This window comes from Aquarana catesbeiana, linkage group LG03 (assembly GCF_042186555.1).
Source record: "Aquarana catesbeiana isolate 2022-GZ linkage group LG03, ASM4218655v1, whole genome shotgun sequence".
Lineage (NCBI taxonomy): Eukaryota > Metazoa > Chordata > Amphibia > Anura > Ranidae > Aquarana > Aquarana catesbeiana.
This window is the reverse complement of record NC_133326.1, coordinates 273,570,029-273,588,967: the sequence shown is the minus strand read 5'-3', so window position 1 is coordinate 273,588,967 and position 18,939 is coordinate 273,570,029. Positions and strand designations below refer to the sequence as shown.

Below are 18,939 nucleotides of genomic sequence, written 5' to 3'. Positions count from 1 at the left end.
CTCATATATATATATTATTTATTGTTGTAAAAGAACATATTCCACACTTGAAAAAATGGCTTTGGAAAAATGGAAAAGAAAAGTTTTTCCCCCAATTTTTCTGTTTTTTTTTCAGGCCTTCCCATCTTTATTTGTGACACAGGCAAAGCTGTCCTTTGTTAATAGTACATCACTACATAATATTGCAGTCCAGTTTACTGCACAAAATCGCCACAGTGCCAAGTACACCAAAGTACCACATCCTCAATTCCCCTATTGCCATTGCTGCTGATAAATGTAGGTAATCTCCTGTTAACATCATGGAGAGTCTAAAGGAAGAGATTATTCGCTTGCAGCTAGTAGGGGGCAGCCCAAATTGGACAGGAGTTACAGGGGGTGAGGGTGTGTCAGATGAAGTAGTAATGATGAAACGCATCAGGGCGGGACCATATGGTGACTGGAAGTGACGTCAACATGCCGACCGGAGGTAAAGTGAACTGGGAGGACCACAAGTGTGGTGAGACACAGGGATCTGTTCCCACAAAATCCTGGGTGGTATGCTGGCTAACATTGAATGTGATGTGATGGGCATTATACTCTTGCAGTTTTGTGAGTATTTTTATTGGGGATTTTCATTTAAATTAAGCTATTTAAATGGAATTATGCTATGTGGGCTATTTTTCGCTTTAAGCACGAGTGAGCATATCAACCTATGGTGGTATCTGGACTCTTATGAGGATCTGTTTATACGGAAGGATTTTCCAGTGCCTGTTTTGCCAATCAGTAAAATGATGGGCAAAAGATGTTGAGTGTTGAACCACAAGGGGAGAGGATCTCACTTGTTCACCGTGGTGAAGTGAATGTGGAGAATAAGCACATATTGCAATTTTGTATGGTTTAAAAGGGGACTTCTTACAGGAATTATTTAAATTGTTGGACTTTAATTTATATATTTTTTCACTATAAAGGTGGACTGTTGATTTCACTTATCACTGGGTGATTTATGTATGTTATTATTATTGTTATGTTTATGTAATAGCTCTGCCTGGAGGAAACAATTAGTTTTTTTTTCTTTTTTGTGTGCTAATTTTAAATGTTATGGTAGCAGCTTTTCTTTAATTTTAATCATTTGTTTATTCTGGAAAGGTGAGGGAGTCCTCCTAAGCGCAGTAGCATTTTGAGTATTATTTACATACAGTACCTAGCCACTGCTTTGCTGTCTGAAATTATGTGGCAACACCAGCTACTTGCAAATCCCCTGATATGCAATATGTCCATGTGCTAGAACTTGACCTTGGCCATGCTGCAGCAAACAATGGGAGTTGTACGTGGGGGGGGGGGGTTGGGGTGTGTGATAACAGAGGACATTGTTGTCCTCAGCACCCTAAAAACTCAGTTTCCACTGCCTTTGGAAATTTGTGGCAGCTGGGCTCATTCATGCTCTGGTACCTGCAAAAGAACTCCTGGATTCAGACCATCAAGTAAAGGGACCATTACTGGTTGGCCACCTTTTTTGAATTCATGTTGTAAGGGTGAAAATGGAAGAGCTCACCCTGCCATCACAGGGGAGCAAAAAACGAAACACCTATGAGGATGTGTTGTGATACTGTCAAGGAATCCCTGTGAGACATGTTGTGTGTAAATATGCGCATGTGTGTGTTATTTCCCAAAGAACGGTGATCAGGTGCGTGCATGTGCACAAGAATGCTCACCTGTGCACGCACATGCACAATTCCTGTTGGCGCCAGATGGGTTATTTAAAGAATGCCCATGTTCTGTGCTGACTGATCTTTAGCTGTTCCCTGTGTCCTGCATTTACCCTGTATGATTCCCTTGTTGTTGTCCTGGCTTGTTCCTGACCTGATCTTGGGTTTTGCTCCTGACTTGTCGCCAGTTCCTGACCAGGTACTGTTCCTGACCTTGGCCTTGCTCGTGATTTGGTACCTCACTGTCTGCCTGTTGATGAACCTGGCTATTCCTGTGACCACGCTTCTGTCTCTGATCCTGGCTTCTTGTCCCGCTTGAGTGCCTGCCTGGATGTCTGTTGTACAAGCTCTCTGCACCACTTAGTGTTCCTGCCTCAAGTCTGCTGAGAGCTCTGACAAGGCACACTTCCTGAACCTGCAGCACAAACAGAATGCCCCTTTAACCTGGACTAGACTACTGTACACAGCTACTGTTCCTGACCTGTTGGTCCACCAGTCTCCTTGGGACAACATCTCCTGCTGCAAGTTCTCCTATCAACATCTGCTGGCACTCATGTTCCTCCTGTCCCTCAGTACCCATTGTTCCACTTCCAGTGGGGCCTGGGCTGGAGATACAGGAGAGGCTGACCTTGTCATTTCAGTCTCTTATCAGGTACGTGACAGACAGAATCTCCTAATATCTTTTCCAGAGAGTGGCATTAACCACTTTCATGACCAACCTGACTTGGATTCTCCTGTCAGTGAGGAGCAGTGGTGGTGGTGTCTGCCTAACTGAAGCTTTTGGGTCTTTCTTCATGATATATCACCCAGTCCTGGCTGCAGGCATCAGTCACAGGGAGTCCAAAACCCATAATAACAATATGAGTTTTGAGTATGTATGAGTATATGAAGTACAGATGTGGATACTTACAATGGATGACCTATTTGACTACTAGGTTTCAAGGATGAAATAATGACTCCAGCTTGTCTAGTATGCAGTCGAGCTGTTGGGCAGCCTTGAATGTTTTATGGTTTATGACTAAGGCCTATGTAAGAGGCTGAAACACGGCAATAATTGAAGGTATTGATTCATTTTAATGGATGTATCTAATAAAATCACATGTTTATTTTTGAGACAGCGTGGTGCCTGATTTTGTTCTCTTTCATTGGACATTTGAATGCCTGAGTACTGGGGTTATCCGAGCACATGAGTCTCTATCTCATCCTGTTTATCTTTAAAGGCTATTTTGGGGTAGCAGCACAATTTTTGGAGATGAGTGTTTTGTTGTTGCTCCTCAGCTGCCAAACTTAGGCATTTTTGCCTGCAGGATCATTGTGGTGTATTATTCTGCTCCGTCATTGTTAAGGTGTCACAAATAATGTTTATGCTGCTCTTCAGTTGTAACATTTTTAGTGTTTGCTGCAGGCAATATCATGCTCTTTGTCTCCTATTTTGGCATATTCCAGTGCTCTTTCAAGCCATAATATTTGTGGTTATTGTCCCCCTAAAATAGCGTAAAAAAGTGTTTTTGTTTTTCATTAAATGTGCCTGGTCTCTCCTCAATAAACTGTGGGCTAGTAAAAGTGCTTACATACTGAACATGGAGTCTGTAAAATATTTTGATGACTTGTTTGTAGTCTAGTAGCACAGAGGAGCCTGCAGTAATGGAAGATTGGGTAAGATAAAGTGCTTTACAAAGTCCCCCAGAAATAAACAAGCAATTAACAATAGCAGCCAAACTACAAGGGAGAATTTTTAGGTTTTCCGGAGTTCAAATTTAAAGGCATCTCTGAAGCCGGAATTTAAAGAATTTGTGTTTTTCCCATATCACCCTAAAAATTATATAAAATAGAGGACACTCTCCCTATCTAACTTTATTAAAAAAATATTTTTTGCATTCGTACATATTTGCCTGTGAGTGTCCAACTTATTGTGCCCTTTGTTTGTCAATCCATTGCCTATTTGTCTTAAAAGTCCACTGAAGGTTCCCATAAATTGAACCAAAGCAGATTTCCCTATTACTAGTGCTGATGGCGAATCACAAAATAACAACTAAATTTAATAAAATATGGGGCTATATTGTAATACTGATAATAAATATAAATAATTATTTTCATATAAATTGTGAATAAAATAGCTTCTTCTTATGCTGAATTATTCTTCATTTTGCTCCATGTGTTGGTCTTCTGCAATATGGATGTCCATGTAGATAAACAGCTCTTAAATACAGCATTGCAGGAATGTAACAACAAAGCAACAACATCATTTTAACATATTTTTCTTGTAAAATAACTTAATGAGCTTCCTTATGGATTATGGCAGAAGTTAAGGTAATGTTGTAAAACAGTTTTCAGGCGTGTGAAATTTTGTAGAATTCAGTTTAGTCAGATGACTAATCGTCCAGTGGAGTTAGCAACATCTTCAGTACAACACTCTTGTGCAGCCATCTTGGTTTCCTTGGATAGGTGGTAGGTGCATGAAGATGGATTTACATTAAAATAACCCTGTCACAGCAAGCTTTGGCAATCCAAATTGAGCATATGATGACAAGATGCATTATCATACGTTAATCCCAGTGAAAACGGCATGTCAAGTGATAAGTAAATACAGAGATTAAAGCCAAATTTTAATGCATCTATGGGCAAGCTGGTTGTACTGAAGTGGATCTATCATTCGATTTATGTACAACAAGCCTGCCTGTTTTTTTGTATGATCACTGCGGAAGGCTATAGCCAGCAGCAGTGCTCATTGCATTCTGACGGCAGCGAAACCTCCCATTGTCAGAATACAATAACACAGTGAGGGGGATTCCTCCATCAACACTGAATGTGTTGATGGGGGAATCGAGTGTCTTTCTTTCCTTCACTCCGTGGTTGAAGGAAAGAAATTTGCATAATATATGGTCTGCCTAAGGGCCCTCTTCACACTGGTGCATTTTTGCTGCACTTTTACCTTGCTAAAAAACGCAAGAAAAAATATTTCCCTTTAAATTTTATGAAATGCTTCACATCAGTGCGCTGTGGGTGCAGAGCGTTTTGAAAAGTCCTACATCTTTGGTGCACTTTTCAAAAACGCACCAAAAACGCATCTCCCCACTGAAATTAATGGAGATCAAAAACGAGTCAAAAATGCGATTGTGTTTTTGGTGCGCTTTTTGAGTCATATGTTCATGTTTCACAGGTGCATGCAGGGAGTCAGGCAACCAGAAAAAACAGCGGAAACGCATGAAAATCACATCATAAATGCATATGTGGGTGTGAAAGGGCCCATAGGTAATTAAAATTATATGCACATCTTAAGTTTAAAGACTCTAACCCTTCCTCCCTCCCAAGTTACTATATTGGTTCTTTAATTTGATTGATGGCCTCACTGTTAAAGCAGAACTTCACCCAAAAAGTGAAGTTCCACTTGTCTGTCTCTCCCCCCCCCCCCGTTTTGACACTTTTTGGGGGATCGGGTACCTGGTTTTGACTTCCAGTTGGATCGATACTGCGATTCGAACAGAAGTTCAACTCCCCTTCCCCCGCAACCTTCTAGGATACATCACAGGTCACAGAAAGCTGTGGGACCATTCCCAAAGCACAGAGCAGCTCACACATGGGTAGTGGGAATCTGGCTGTGAAGCTGCAAGCTATCACAGGTAGCTTCCCACACTAAAGATGCCGACCCTGGGGACCTGAAGAGCCAGCTTGGGTGAGGACTGCGCTGGATCCCTGAACAGGTAAGTGTCTAATTATTAAAAGCCAGCAACTACAGTATTTGTAGCTTCTGACTTTTTTTTTTTTTGTTTCTAGGGTGAAGAACTACTCTAAATAGGTAATCTTTGGAGAGGGCTTTTTTTGATATGTGCTTTTCACCACAAGACAGCCCCAGCTTGTGCCCTTTTTTATCATATTCTTAGTTTGAATTGCCAGGGTTTGTAATAGCTTTACTTTAAAGCCCAAAAATGATAATAAAAAAAAATCACCATTGAGTGTACTCTTCCCACACTGCATGGGTTACATGCTTGTTATGTGTAAGATGTTTCAGTACATGATCTATCACTTACACTACATCCTGCTCCAGCCAGCTCCAACCCTTCGACCAACTCTCATTTTAGTGGGAGGAGCCTCAGCGTCTTCATGTACCATAGAGGGACATAAACCTTGTATTATACACTTTAGAGGCTAGAGTGTAACCGGAGCTGATTTTAGCTTACAATTGAGCTGCAGGAGACCAGTTGTAGGGATCCTGCTGGAATGAGGATTAAGATAAGTAGTTTCTTCTATTTCCTCTACACTTATGCCCTGTACACACGGTCGGACATTGATCGAACATTCCGACAACAAAATCCTAGGATTTTTTCTGACGGATGTTGGCTCAAACTTGTCTTGCATACACACGATCACACAAAGTTGTCGGAAAATCCGATCATTCTGAACGCGGTGAAGTAAAACACGTACGCCGGGACTATAAACGGGGCAGATGGCAATAGCTTTCACCTCTTTATTTATTCTGAGCATGCGTGGCACTTTGTGCGTCGAATTTGTGTACACACGATCAATGTCGGAAAATTTTATAGCCTGCTCTCAAACTTTGTGTGTCGGAAAATCTGATGGAGCCCACACACGGTTGGAATTTCCGACAACACGCTCCGATCGCACATTTTCCGTCGGAAAATCCGACCGTGTGTATAGGGCATTAGACCACAAACAGTTAGCCCTTGCAGTGTGTGTGTGTGTGTGGGGGGGGGGGGTGTAGCACTGTAAGGGTGATTTTTTTTATTTTCATGGAGTTGGGCTTTTAAAGTAGAACTATAGTCACACCTTTATGTAGATTTGGGGTTGGAACGTCTCTCAGGTATTTATTACTTTATGTATACTCAATGAAGAGATTAACCCTAATTTAATGTCCTGGTGACTGTTGTCACCTTAGAGAGATTAGCTCCCACTTCTCGCAGAGGTTCTCCTTTTCCTCCACTCTATCCAAAAAAAAACAAAAAACATTTGGCTGGAGGCCTACTTAAAGCCTCATTTCCATGTTATAGATATACCACGTTGGAATCCTTTTGGCACTGATCCTTTTTTTTTTTTTTTTTGCATTCCATTACTACTGCCACGTAGAATACAAATATCGTGAAGGTTCTTTATCTTCCATTGTGATTGGCTTCTCTGGACACAGTTCTTTCTGCTGAATCTAAAAACCCTTGGAGTATATCAAGTTCAAAGAAAATTTTTTCCTGTACTTTTGCAGGTGTCTGGAATACAAAAATGTATATTAAAGTTTATATACATAGCACACTGTTATATCTTTAATTGTATGTTTTAATCTCAAACACATTTTGAAAAGCTGTACACTGACCATAACTTTAGACTGATCACAATAAAAACATTAATACAACACTGTCACTTAAAGGGGAACTAAACCCTCCTATCCTTTTTAGCCAAGGAAGCTGCTTCTGTCTGTAACTACTATGATGCTGCACATGTGATCATGTGATGACTCCTGCCATTTGATGGTTAGACAGTTTGGTTGAGGACACCAGCAAATGTGAACAGTTAACAAAGTTAGCTGCTGGATCGCTTTCAGAAGTGGCAGGAGGGGATGTCCCTCCCCTCTCAATGTTTCTTAAGCTTACCGTTCTTACCGCCTGAGAAACAATCCAATGGTGCAGTTGGCTGTTCACAGAAGTGAACAAAGAACAGATCATCTTTGATCGCCTCCATGGCCTTGGAGGACCGGAGGGACGTAAACATTTTTTTTTAACGCAAAAGATCAAATTAAATTTTTTCTTCATCTTTTGCTTTTAAAGGTAAAGGAGAGATTTGGGGTCTTTTTGACCCCAGATCTCTCCATAAAGAACCTGTCATCCTTATTTCTATTACAATGGATGTTTACTGTTTACATTCCTTGTAATAGGAATAAAAGTGATATAAAAAAAAAAATGAAAGGGACAGTGTAAAAATAAAAAATAAAATAAATAAGGAAAAAAACATTTAAAGTGCCCCCATCCCCCTGTGCTCATGCACAGAAACAAATGAGTTTATAGGTCCGCACACATATATAAACGGTGTTTGCACCACACAAGTGAGGTGTCGCCACAAACGTTAGAACGAGAACAATAATTCTAGTGCTAGACCTTCTCTGTAATGCTAAACAGGTAACCTGTAAAAATGTTTAAAATGTCGCCTATGGAGATTTTTAAGTACCGTAGTTTGTCGCCATTCCACGTGCGTGCGCAATTTTAAAGCATGACATGTTAGGTATCTATTTACTTGGCGTATCATCTTTTTTATTTTACAAAAAATTGGGGTATATATTGTTTTTTTTTTTTGTTTTTTTAATTCACGTGTATTTTTTTTAAAGGAATTGAAAAACCGCTGTGCAAATACTGTGTGGCATAAAAAATTCCCTAGGGTCTCTGCTAAAGGCTACACAAATGTTGAATGATCTAGATGACATTTGCATTTACTGCACAAGCAATGTCATTTGGATTTTTAGAGAACCCAAACCTGTAAGAAAGTTGCTATTATGCTATGCCCTTGTCAACCTGACTTAATCTTGTCTTAATGCTATGCTATTTATCATTTATTTATCTATTTTTTTCCCTCTGCATGCATTACAATGTAAGTTGAAAGGGGAATAAATTGTTCCTAAAGGTAAAAACATGCATTTACTACAAGCTTTGTTATTTCACTAGGACATAAACGTCACACTAATGTGATACCATTTCAATCAGCAGACTTTGAAGACTGTACGTAAAAAATACATAAATACTTAAAGTGGAACAATACTCTCCTAGGATCTAGAGTTGCAGCGTCCCCGAGCACCCCGCCGTCCACTGACATCTTCGGGTGGCTGGCTTCTGGGTCTTGATCGCTGGCCACTGTCATTGGCTGGGCGGGGATGACGTCACACATGCGTGGGAGCTTGGTCAGATTCAGCATTGCTGAATTTGTACAGTAAGCTGCACGTGCGTGGGTGGACAGACGGGTAAGTAACTTTAATGTAGAAGAGACAGACTGTCTTTTCTGCATTAAAATTCCTGCCTGTCTGCCCTTTTTGAAACTCAACAATAAAGTTTAATTTAAGTCTGCATAGTCTGGGGGCAGGTTCACTTCAAGTAAGCAGCAAACAAATTAAAACTTAACTCTGTCTAACACATTTAAATAGTTACAGTTTACAGTTTTTGTTTTTTGAAAAAAAAAATGTTTAAGTTAAATTAATTTGACTGTTGTAAGGAGCCCTGACAGTGTAATTTGGGTTGTCGTAAGAAAGCCAAAACTAAGAATAATTTCCCCAGAGCTCAGTGAATCTGGTGAGATTTCTTCTTCTTTTTTCTTTTTACAATATAATTCTTATTGAAAAAATGTTAAAGTATACAAATATACAAGTGATGTATATAAATAAAATAGGCAGGAATATGAAAAGGGTTACAAGATAACAGTAAAGGTATGCAAACATCAAAACAAAATGAAATAAAATACACTTTAGACAAATCTCATTTGACTGAATAGAACATCAAAGACTTATAAGGGAGGTGTAAGACATAAAAAAAAAACTATAATGCCGCATACACACTCTTGGAATTTCCGACAACAAATGTTCAATGCGAGCTTGTTGTCGGAAATTCCGACTGTGTGTAGGCTCCAACGGACATTTGTTGTCAGAATTTCCGACAACAAAAATTTAAGAGCTGGTTGTTGTAAATTCCGATCGTGTGTAGACAATTCCGACACTCAAAGTTCCACGCATGCTCGGAATCAAGTAGAAGAGCCGCACTGGCTATTGAACTTAATTTTTCTCGGCTCATCATACGTGTTGTACGTCACCGCCTTCTTGACGTTTAGAATTTCCGACAACATTTGTGCGACCGTGTGTATTCAAGACAAGTTTGAGCCAACATCTGTCGGAAATAAATCCAGGATTTTGTTGTCGGGATGTCCGAGCGTGCGTACGCTTTTACAATGGGTATCTCAATGAATAGACATTGCAATAATCAACAAGATAAGCTAAATCTAGGACCACTTCAAGTGCCCATAAGACGATCATAGTCCGCTGAATATTTTAATTCAATCCAGGTTTTCCAGATATTGTGGTAATGTTTTAATCAGTCATTTGAGATAGCCAAAGTCTCTTCCAAAATATATTTCTGAAAGCCAGTCTTTAATAGATGGTGTATATGAAGTTTTCCATGATCTAGGGATCAGAATTTTTGCTGCATTAAGCAAATGATTGACTCGATATTCTTTGTATCGATGAATGGGTTGGATGGAAATATGGAGAAGACAGAGAGCTGTATCCAGCTCTATGTTTGTCTCTGTTATTTTCCGAGTTAGGTCACATACATTTCTCTAGAAATTCAAAATTACCAAATGTTACAAATATGTAACATTGAGCCTACGTCATCACTACATCTCCAGCACACATCTGTGGTTTGTGGGTACCAAGAGTGTAATCTGACAGGTGTGGCATACCACTGTGTAAGTAGCTTGTATGAGGTTTCTTGCAGTCTTGTGCTGATAGAGCACTTGTGAGATAGAATAAAGGCTTTTTCCCATTGGGAGTCAGTGAATCCTTGCCTAAAGCTAATTCCCACTTAGATTTGAAGTTGACCTTCTGCTTATTAATAGAGGCTTGGAGCCAAGAATAGGCTAGGGAAGTGTTTTTTTTAAACTGTTATTGCGTCCATGCAGATGGTTTCAAATTGAGTGGGAGTCCTAGAGAAGTAATGTTTCAGTTTGTGGCTCGTAAGATAGCTACGCACCTGTAAATATGTCCATCCGGGAAATGCCTGTACATTGCATAGACTTTGGAGATCTTGTCTTGGCTTTACCAGTCCAGCTTACCAGCAATGGAAGACTAATAATGGGGAGCCCTTGGTGGTGGTGGGGAACACTTTGTTTTGCATTCCTGGACTGAACTCTGGATTATCTGTAATCTGAGTGAGAGGACCAGCAATTGAAGCTAGGTCATAGTTAGAGGAAATCAGATGAAAGATCTGTAATGTGTTGCCGATAAAGGGATGTTGCTTTAAAGATTATGGGTAGAATGATTTTTGAATCCGAGGCAGAAATTTGAGGGGTAAAGGGGAGGATGCATTTTTTAATAGCAATCCAATCTTTATTTTGTGCATGGCAGTGCCAGTCTATGACCCTTGTAATATGTGTGGTATACCTCCTTCATTTTTTAAATGAGTTATTGTGTTGAACTTTAATCGCGTTTTTTTATGTGCGCAGACAAATTGCAGTTGAGCGTGTTCCAATCGTTTGAAAAAGGTAGATAGTGAAATTTCACTTTATAAAGAATGCCTAATCATGTGCAAAGTGAACTTTCTATTTGCCTTTAGTAAATCAACCCCAATATATATGTCTGAGGGCTGTCCTATATATTCTTCAATTTAGGCACCCACAGCATCATTAAATTCTTTAGACATCTGAACATGCATGCTCAGCAAGTTTTTTTTTTTCCATAAGAAGCAAATCACAGTCCAAACATTAAATTTTAGTTTGCAACAGTGGTAACTTTGTAAGCTAATCCACCATCACCCATCACCAATTCAATTGCATTCATCAAAACTGTTGCTCTCAACTGTCACTTCCCAGAAGACATTCTTTAGAACACCTAAATATTCTTATCCTATATATTTCTGCTTTAGAAAACCTAAAGTTGGTGTGCCAATGTTTCATCTACTGTTACAAATTACTGCACACATTTTTTTATAGATTTAAAAAAAAAGTACCAGTTTATCCCATGGCAAGCTCTGTCTGATCAGTTTTTGCGCAGTTGTTAGAGCCTTTGGGACAATGATGACATTGTGAGAACATGTACACAGCAAGGTACGCAGTTGCAAAGGTATCTACACCTCGATTTACTTTACCACATTAGAAGTTATTTACAAAAATTTGTTTAGTTAAATTAGTTTGATCCGTTTATTTCATTTTTGGAATTAGTTTTGTTTATTCGTATTCTAATCAATTCAAATTTTTCAAATTTGAATTTGGATAGATTCGAAAAGTTTTTAATCAATTTCAAATAGCTTTGGAATTCAAATTGTTTTAGAATTCAAAAAGGTTTTGAATTGTTTTTGAATTAAAATCGTTTTCCAGTTTCCGAGGAGAAAAAAATAGAATAGAAAATAAAGGAATAGAATAGAAAAAAATAGAATAGAATAGAAAAGAATACAACAGAACGTAAAAGAATAGAATATAATAGAGTAAAACAGAACTAAATAGGATAAAAAATAAAAGAACAGACTAGAATAGAATAGAAAGGAATAGAATAGAATAAAACAATTATATAATTAGATAGAAAGATTAGAACCATCTTCTGAAATTCAAATAGAATAGTAAAGAATAGAATTAAAAGACACAGTAGAATAGAAAAGAAATAATATAACCATTTTCCAAAACTCAAATAGAATGAATTCAAATTTGAATAGAATAGAAAAGATAGAGTAGAATAGAATAGAAAATAACACAATCGTATAGAAAAAACCGACAGAATAGAATGAATATAACCATCTTCCTATTCTATTCTATTCTTTTTTATTCTATTCTTTTCTATTCAATTCAAATTCAAATTGATTCTATTTGAATTTTGGGAAATGGTTTTATTCTTTCTATTCTATTCTATTTTATTGTTTTTTTATTTGTAATCTTTTTCTATTTGTTTATTCTATTATTTTCTGTTCTATTATTGTATGTTCTATTAAATTCTATTAAAATTTATTTTTGTAGATATATTTTGGTTATATTCTTCCTATTCTATTCTGTACTTTTTTTCTATACTATTCTGTTATTTCCTATTCTATTCTAATCTATTCTTTTCTATTTTATTCAAATTTGAATTGATTCTATTTGAATTTTGGTAAATGGTTATATTCGTTCTATTCTATTCATTTTTTTTTATTCTTTTATGTTCTATTATAGTCTATAGTTTATTTTTTTTCTATTCTATTATTTTCTATTTTATTCTTTTCTTATGTATTAGAATTCAAATGTATTCTATTTGAAATTCAAATTTCAGAAGTTGGTTATATTCTTTCTATGTTATTCTAGTCTATTTTTTCTATTATATTCTAGTCTATTATGTTATTTTATTTTATTTTCTATTTTGTTCTGTTTTACTCTATTATATTCTATTCTTTTATTTTCTGTTATATTCTTTTCTATAGTATTTTTTTTATTGTTTGTTTATTACATTTTTCAAAGCATACAACAACGATTGTACATTTCAAAAGTGATAGCCAAAAAAGAATGCATAACAATATGCATAAATGCAATAGATGAAAGGTAATATAAGGAAACTCAATGGTGAAACATCATGGTACAAGTGATATGACAGTGAATGTGAAATCAAGAGGAAACTGAACAGGAGCTATTTTATACTGACCAATGTGATGTGTACATAAGTTATAATGTTATAGAACTGGAGGTAGCGTCTCAGTATTATATTCAGAAATATCCCATTTCCCCCAAATTTTGTTAAATCTTAGCAGGGAGTCATCTATCACAGCAGTCAGGCGCTCCATTCTGCGTATATCAGCTATGGCTGAGAGAAACTGCATAAAAGAAGGAAGAGAGGTAGACAGCCAACATTGAGCTGTGGCACGTTTGGCTGCCAGTAAAATAAAAGCCATCAATCTTCTAGTAGCTTTGGGTGTATCCGGGAGTGGGAGGCCTAAAAGTAGATGGTGGGGTTTACGGGGATAGGTATATCTAGGGCCTTTCCCAGGAGGTTATGAACTTGTGTCCAGAAGGGTATAAGTGCAGTGCATTCCCAAAATATATGATAATGGGTACCTAAGGATAAACCACATCTCCAACATTGCCCAGATGATGTCAGCTTTCGAGCAAGTAAAAAGTCTGGAGTCATATACCAGGACATAAGTATTTTGTAAGCAGTCTCTCTCTGTGCCACACACCGTGAAACTTTAGATGTAGAGTCCCATATTTTTCCCCATTCACCTAGGGATATAGGTCGTTGCAGAATATGGGACCATTTCCTCATGTATGCATAACTGTTTTCAGTCGGGGGGGAGCTGCATGTAGGATTTTATAGATAGATGAGATTAGGTGGGGTTCATAAGGGCCTATTGAGCATAACAGTTCAAATTCGGTTGGCATGTCTAAAGTCATATGAGGGATTTTGGTGGCAAAAAAAGATTAATTTGTAAAAAAGAGTAAAAGAGAGATTTTGGGATTTTATGCTTGGATCGTAGGCCAGAGAAGGAGAGGAGTTTACGTGTCACTGGATGTACCAAGTGGCGTAACTGAAAAATACCAGCTTGGGTACATGGTAGCATAGGGTTATAGGATAAACTGTCTGGGATTTCTGGGTTGAATATAACGTTCACAAGTGGCGAGCATGAAGAAGAGACAGAGTATCTACCTGAGCAACATTTCCAAATCAGAAGTGTGAATAACATCGGGTTCAAACATACACTTCGCAGTTGAGAGATGGATTTGTCAGAGGATGGCCATAACATGCAGCAAGGGTGAGCAGGAGAGGTGATCCCAATTTCAATGTCAGACCATCTGTCTGGGGTGTACCTGGACGTCCAAGAGGCTATGGCTCTCAGGTGTGTAGCATAGTAACATTTTAATAGGTCAGGAGCTTCCAAACCTCCCCTGGTTCATAAAGCCTGGACCACTGAGCTTGCTATCCTATGAGAAGTGTTGTTCCATATAAAATTCAGTGAATTTCCCTGAAGTGCTTTCAGTTGGGGCATAGGGATCATTACTGCTAGTGTCTCAAATAGATACAGCAGTTTAGGAAGTATTGAGGACATTGATCCTCCCAAGAAGGAAAATGGGAAAATTTGACCATGTTTTCAATAATCTATTTATTTCTGTAAATAAAAGGGGGAAATTGGCCTGAAAGAGCATGGAGTATGAGGGAGTCAGGTGAACACCTAGGTATTTAGGTGAGTGGGAACACCAACGATATTTAAAATTCCCCCTGTGGGGAGATGAGATCCGTCAGGCTATGTATAGGGAGGGCTTCAGTTTTAGTCTGATTAACTTAATTAATTAACTTAAATCCTGAAAGACTACTGAATGAATATAGGGTGTCATGGAGTGATGGAAGAGAGATGTGGGGATGTGTTATTGTCAATAGGACTTCATCAGAAAATAAGGACAGCTTGTACTCCCTGTGTCTCAGCATCACCCCTCTTATATCAGGGTGGGATCAAATGGCTGCTGCCAAAGGTTCAAGACTAAGTATAAAAAGCAAGGGCGATAAGGGGCAGCCCTGTCTAGTGCTGTTACTCAGGGGAAATAACGCAGACAAATGGGAGGCAAGCTGTGCTTGGGAAATAGGTTTAAAATATAATGCCTTAAGGGCCTGCATAAATGGACCCGAGAATCCATATCTGGATAGTATGGCCAACATGAATGACCAATTTAAGAGGTCAATCGCTTTCTGAGCATCCAAGCTTAACACTGTGGCAGGTTGCTTAGTTTTGGTTAGGAGGTCAGTAGTACATCTGGTGTTGTCCCCCGCATGTCTAGTAGGGACAAAACCAACCTGGTCTTTGTGTATTAGAGAAGGGAGCAGTAAGTACAGTCTATTTGCCAGGATTTTCGTGAACAATTTATAATCAGAGTTTAGTAGAGCGATGGGGCGGTAGTTATCAGGAATCGTCGGGTCCTTGTCTGGTTTCGGGATGACCGTAATAAAAGCATGTAAAAACTGGGTGTGGGGGATGTTCCTTTCATCAGAGAGGCAAACACATTTATCATGTGGAGAGCGAGAGTCTGGAGGAATGTCTTATAATAGGAGTAGGGGTCTCCATCAGGGCCTGGAGACTTATGTGATGGTAAATGACTAATAACCTCAGTGATTTCCTCGACAGTTATAGGTGCGTTTAGCACAGAACGATTATCAGGGGATATTGTGGGCGTTGTAGGGAAGCAACAAAGGTATTCAATTTCTCTTGTGTGAACTGAGAATTCGGGTCTGTAGGTAAACAGTTATAGCGTTTCTGGTAGAATTCACCAAAGACTTTAGTCATGGTCCGAGGGCAATATGTTGGATTTCCATCGGATTGTAGCAGAAAGTAAGGAATAGAGACAAGAGGGCGTAGCTTTAATTTATGGACCAGCATTCTATGAGGCTTGTTAGCGTATTCATAACATTTTTGTCTGGCCCATAACAAGGACTTAGAGATTTTGCTTAAATCTAGTGATTTCAATACAGTTACAAAGAGAGACTATAGCACAGACACAATCCACAGTGGGGGAGTTGAGTAAGCGTTCCTCCGCTGCAGACAGTTGGGTTAAAAGAGAAGAGCATTGGAGGGTAGATTTATGCTTTAGGCGAGATCCAGAGGAAATACATTCACCTCTGAAAAAATCCTTATGGGCTTCCCACAGAGTGGAGATCCCAGATACCGTACCCTCATTGAGTTGAAAGAATTCAGTCAGTTTTCGCTGCAAGTGAAGCTTGACATCAGGAATATTAAAGAGGGATTCATTAAGGCGCCAGTGACATTTTCTGGGGGTTGGAGCAGATAGAAGAAGGTCAAGTACTATGGTTGCGTGGTCCGACCAAGTAATCGGGTTTATTGCAGAATTAACTACATGCGTCAGTAAGGGTGCAGAGATAAAGAAGTGGTCAAGTCTCGTATATAGTTTGTGAGGCGGGGAGTAAAATGTAAATTGTTTGTCAGTTGGGTGTTTCACCCTCCATGTATCAAACATATTGCAAGCTCGGATACGTTTTCGGAACGAGGAAGAAAGTTTTTGTACTTGAAGAGATGGGGTAGTTTGAAATAGGGCGAATTTATCCTTGGTCGGAGACATGCACAGATTAAAATGTCCACCCATGATCATAAAGGGTTGCGAGAAAACATTTTATCAAAAACCTCCTCAAGGAACCCAATCTGCCCCGAACTGGGTGCATAAACATTAGCTAGGGTAAAGGAACTATTCATGTGATCACAGCTCAGGAGGACATAGCGGCCATGAGGGTCTAGGTAAGATAATTTGATGCGTATGGAACAGGAGCATCTGAATAGAATTGCTACTCCAGCTTTGCTGGAAGGGTCAGACGCCACAAAGGCAGTGGGAAAAACTTAGATGCAAATTTGAATGATCCCTCTGCACGGAAATGTGTCTCCTGAACCATGACCACATCTGCGTTAGAGGATTTGAACTCCTTCAATGCCAACCGGCATTTACGAATGGAGTTCAAACCTTTTACATTACATGAGATGATACTGACAGCCATGACTAGACCGTGGAGACATTGCAAGCATTGCGTCAATAAACAGGAAAATGTGCTTAAACCATGATGTACAAAACACTAAAACCATTATAGTACAGATAACAAAAAAGGGAAAAAGTGTTGCTGTTAGAGCACAATAGTGATTCCAAAGAAGATCAAAAAATGATCTAAAAAAGAAGGTAAAATCAAAAATAAAAATAGAATCAAAATCAAAACCAAAAAGAAAAAATAATAAAAAAACAAAAAAAAAAATGTAGGTATAATGCCTGAGGAGAGCATGCACCTCAGGAGTCCATGGTCAGTTCCCAAGACCATGGAGAGGGACACGACAGCCCGTAAGATCCAACACACAGGCCTCGTCCAATGGCTTGTGGAAGAAACAAACAGGAAACATCCAAACGAGTAACAGTTTAACAGGCGTCAACAAGGGTGGTGATCCCAAAACAAAGAAAGAGGGGGGTCCAGACTCTTGAGCCAGAGTCTTAAAACACACAGGTGGGAACAGAGACATCTGTGTAGAGATAAAGTAGTAAAGCAGTCAGATGATGATCCTCTGGTGGGGTCTCTGGATGTTGCAGCTCGCTGTGGAGTGGAGGAAGCTTTCCGCGATCTCTGGCAGACTGAGGTTCAGATCTTCCCAGGAGTGGAGAGTGGTCTGGGAGCTGGAGCAGGTCTTCTTCAGGGAAAGGTGGAAGACCTAAGTTCCTAAGGAACGTCTCATTGAGAGGCAGAATGGAAAGCCCCAACGATATGGAACCTGGTGGGCTTGCAGATGTGCAGTGACAGGATGTAGGTTGCGCCGTTTCGCCAGGGTAATAGGTAACAAGTCACTGAAGATTTACATTTTTGCACCTTTAAATTCTACCCGTGTTTTATTGCGAATGGTGATGGTGAGAGCTTCTTTGCTTTCATAAAAGTGGAAACGAACAATGATGTTTCTGGGGTTGGCACCTTGAGGCGGCTTAGGAGCCAGAGATCTGTGGGCTCTATTTAGGCGCCAATCAATATCAGGAATATGGGGTGCCAGAGTAACAAACAGTGCAAGGAGATAAGGACGTATTTCTTTATCTGTAATGGATTCAAGGACCCCTCGAATCCGCAGGTTCTGGCAAGGTTCCCTATTTTCCAGATCCTCCTGTTGCATTTGCAATTGGGATATTGTATATTTAAAAGTAGTGTTTTTTTCCCCCAAAACATGGACATACTGCACTATGCCGTCAAATTTGGTTTCCAGTGTATCTGTGCATTCCCCCCAGTTGATCAATTTCCCCCCTGAGCTCATGTGCTATCTTCCCCACCTCCTTGGCAATGTCCCGGGTCAGACTCTGAAGCAGGGCCTGCAGCTTTGAATCCAAAACCTCCACAGTCACCATTGTTGCCAAAGCTGGCTGTACGAGTGGTTGTGCTTTGTGTGAGGGCCGTTCAGCGTAAAGAGAGGGATCGACGAGCGAGAGTGAGTAGGCTGACTTTGCAGGATCCTCCGGACTACCTGAGACCGGGGATTGTGGCCTACGCAGGTAACAATCCATGAGCTGGCAAGGCTTGAAAGCGGCCTGTGATGAGTGCCTCTGGTAAATGTGCCTCTGATCACCAATCTTACCCATAAAATGCCTGCGGGGTAGCTGGATGATTTTGGGATCGGGTAAGAGGGCTCCTGGAGCTGTGAGTGCTGATGTAGCTGAGCGGGAGCTTCGCATGAGGGAACGGAGGCTGGAGCTCTGGTCCTAAGCGTCCACCATACTACGAGCCACTCGTACACGCCCCCCCCCCCCCCCCATTTTTTTTCCTATTCTATTCCTTTATTTTCTATTCTATTTTATTTTATTCAAATTTGAAAACTATTCAAATTCAAAACTATTTGAAAACTATTCAAATTCAAAACTATTTGAAAACTATTCAAATTCGAAAACTATTTAAATTCAAACCCCATTCGATTTCGAAAAATATTTGAAAACTATTTGAATTCGAATTTCGTCCAAAATTTTTTTTCGTTATTTCGGATTCGTTTAAATTCTGTACATCCGAATTTCCGAAAAATGAAAATTCATCTGAAATTTCAAT

At 39.3% G+C, this 18,939-nt stretch overlaps 1 protein-coding gene across 2 annotated transcripts in view; it reads right to left on the bottom strand.

Annotated features, from left to right (window-relative positions):
- Window positions 1-2,788: 2,788 nt before the first annotated feature.
- Window positions 2,789-18,939, bottom strand: part of LOC141132081 (uncharacterized) — a 144,777-nt gene continuing 128,626 nt past the window's right edge. Inside the window, exon 10 of one of the 2 annotated variants that reach the window (XM_073620089.1) lies at window positions 2,789-6,901. In XM_073620089.1, the coding sequence (XP_073476190.1) occupies window positions 6,791-6,901 (111 nt within the window). In that variant the 3' untranslated portion in view covers window positions 2,789-6,790. The remainder of the gene's footprint in view (window positions 6,902-18,939) is intronic. The other variant, XM_073620088.1, reaches the window with a different exon arrangement.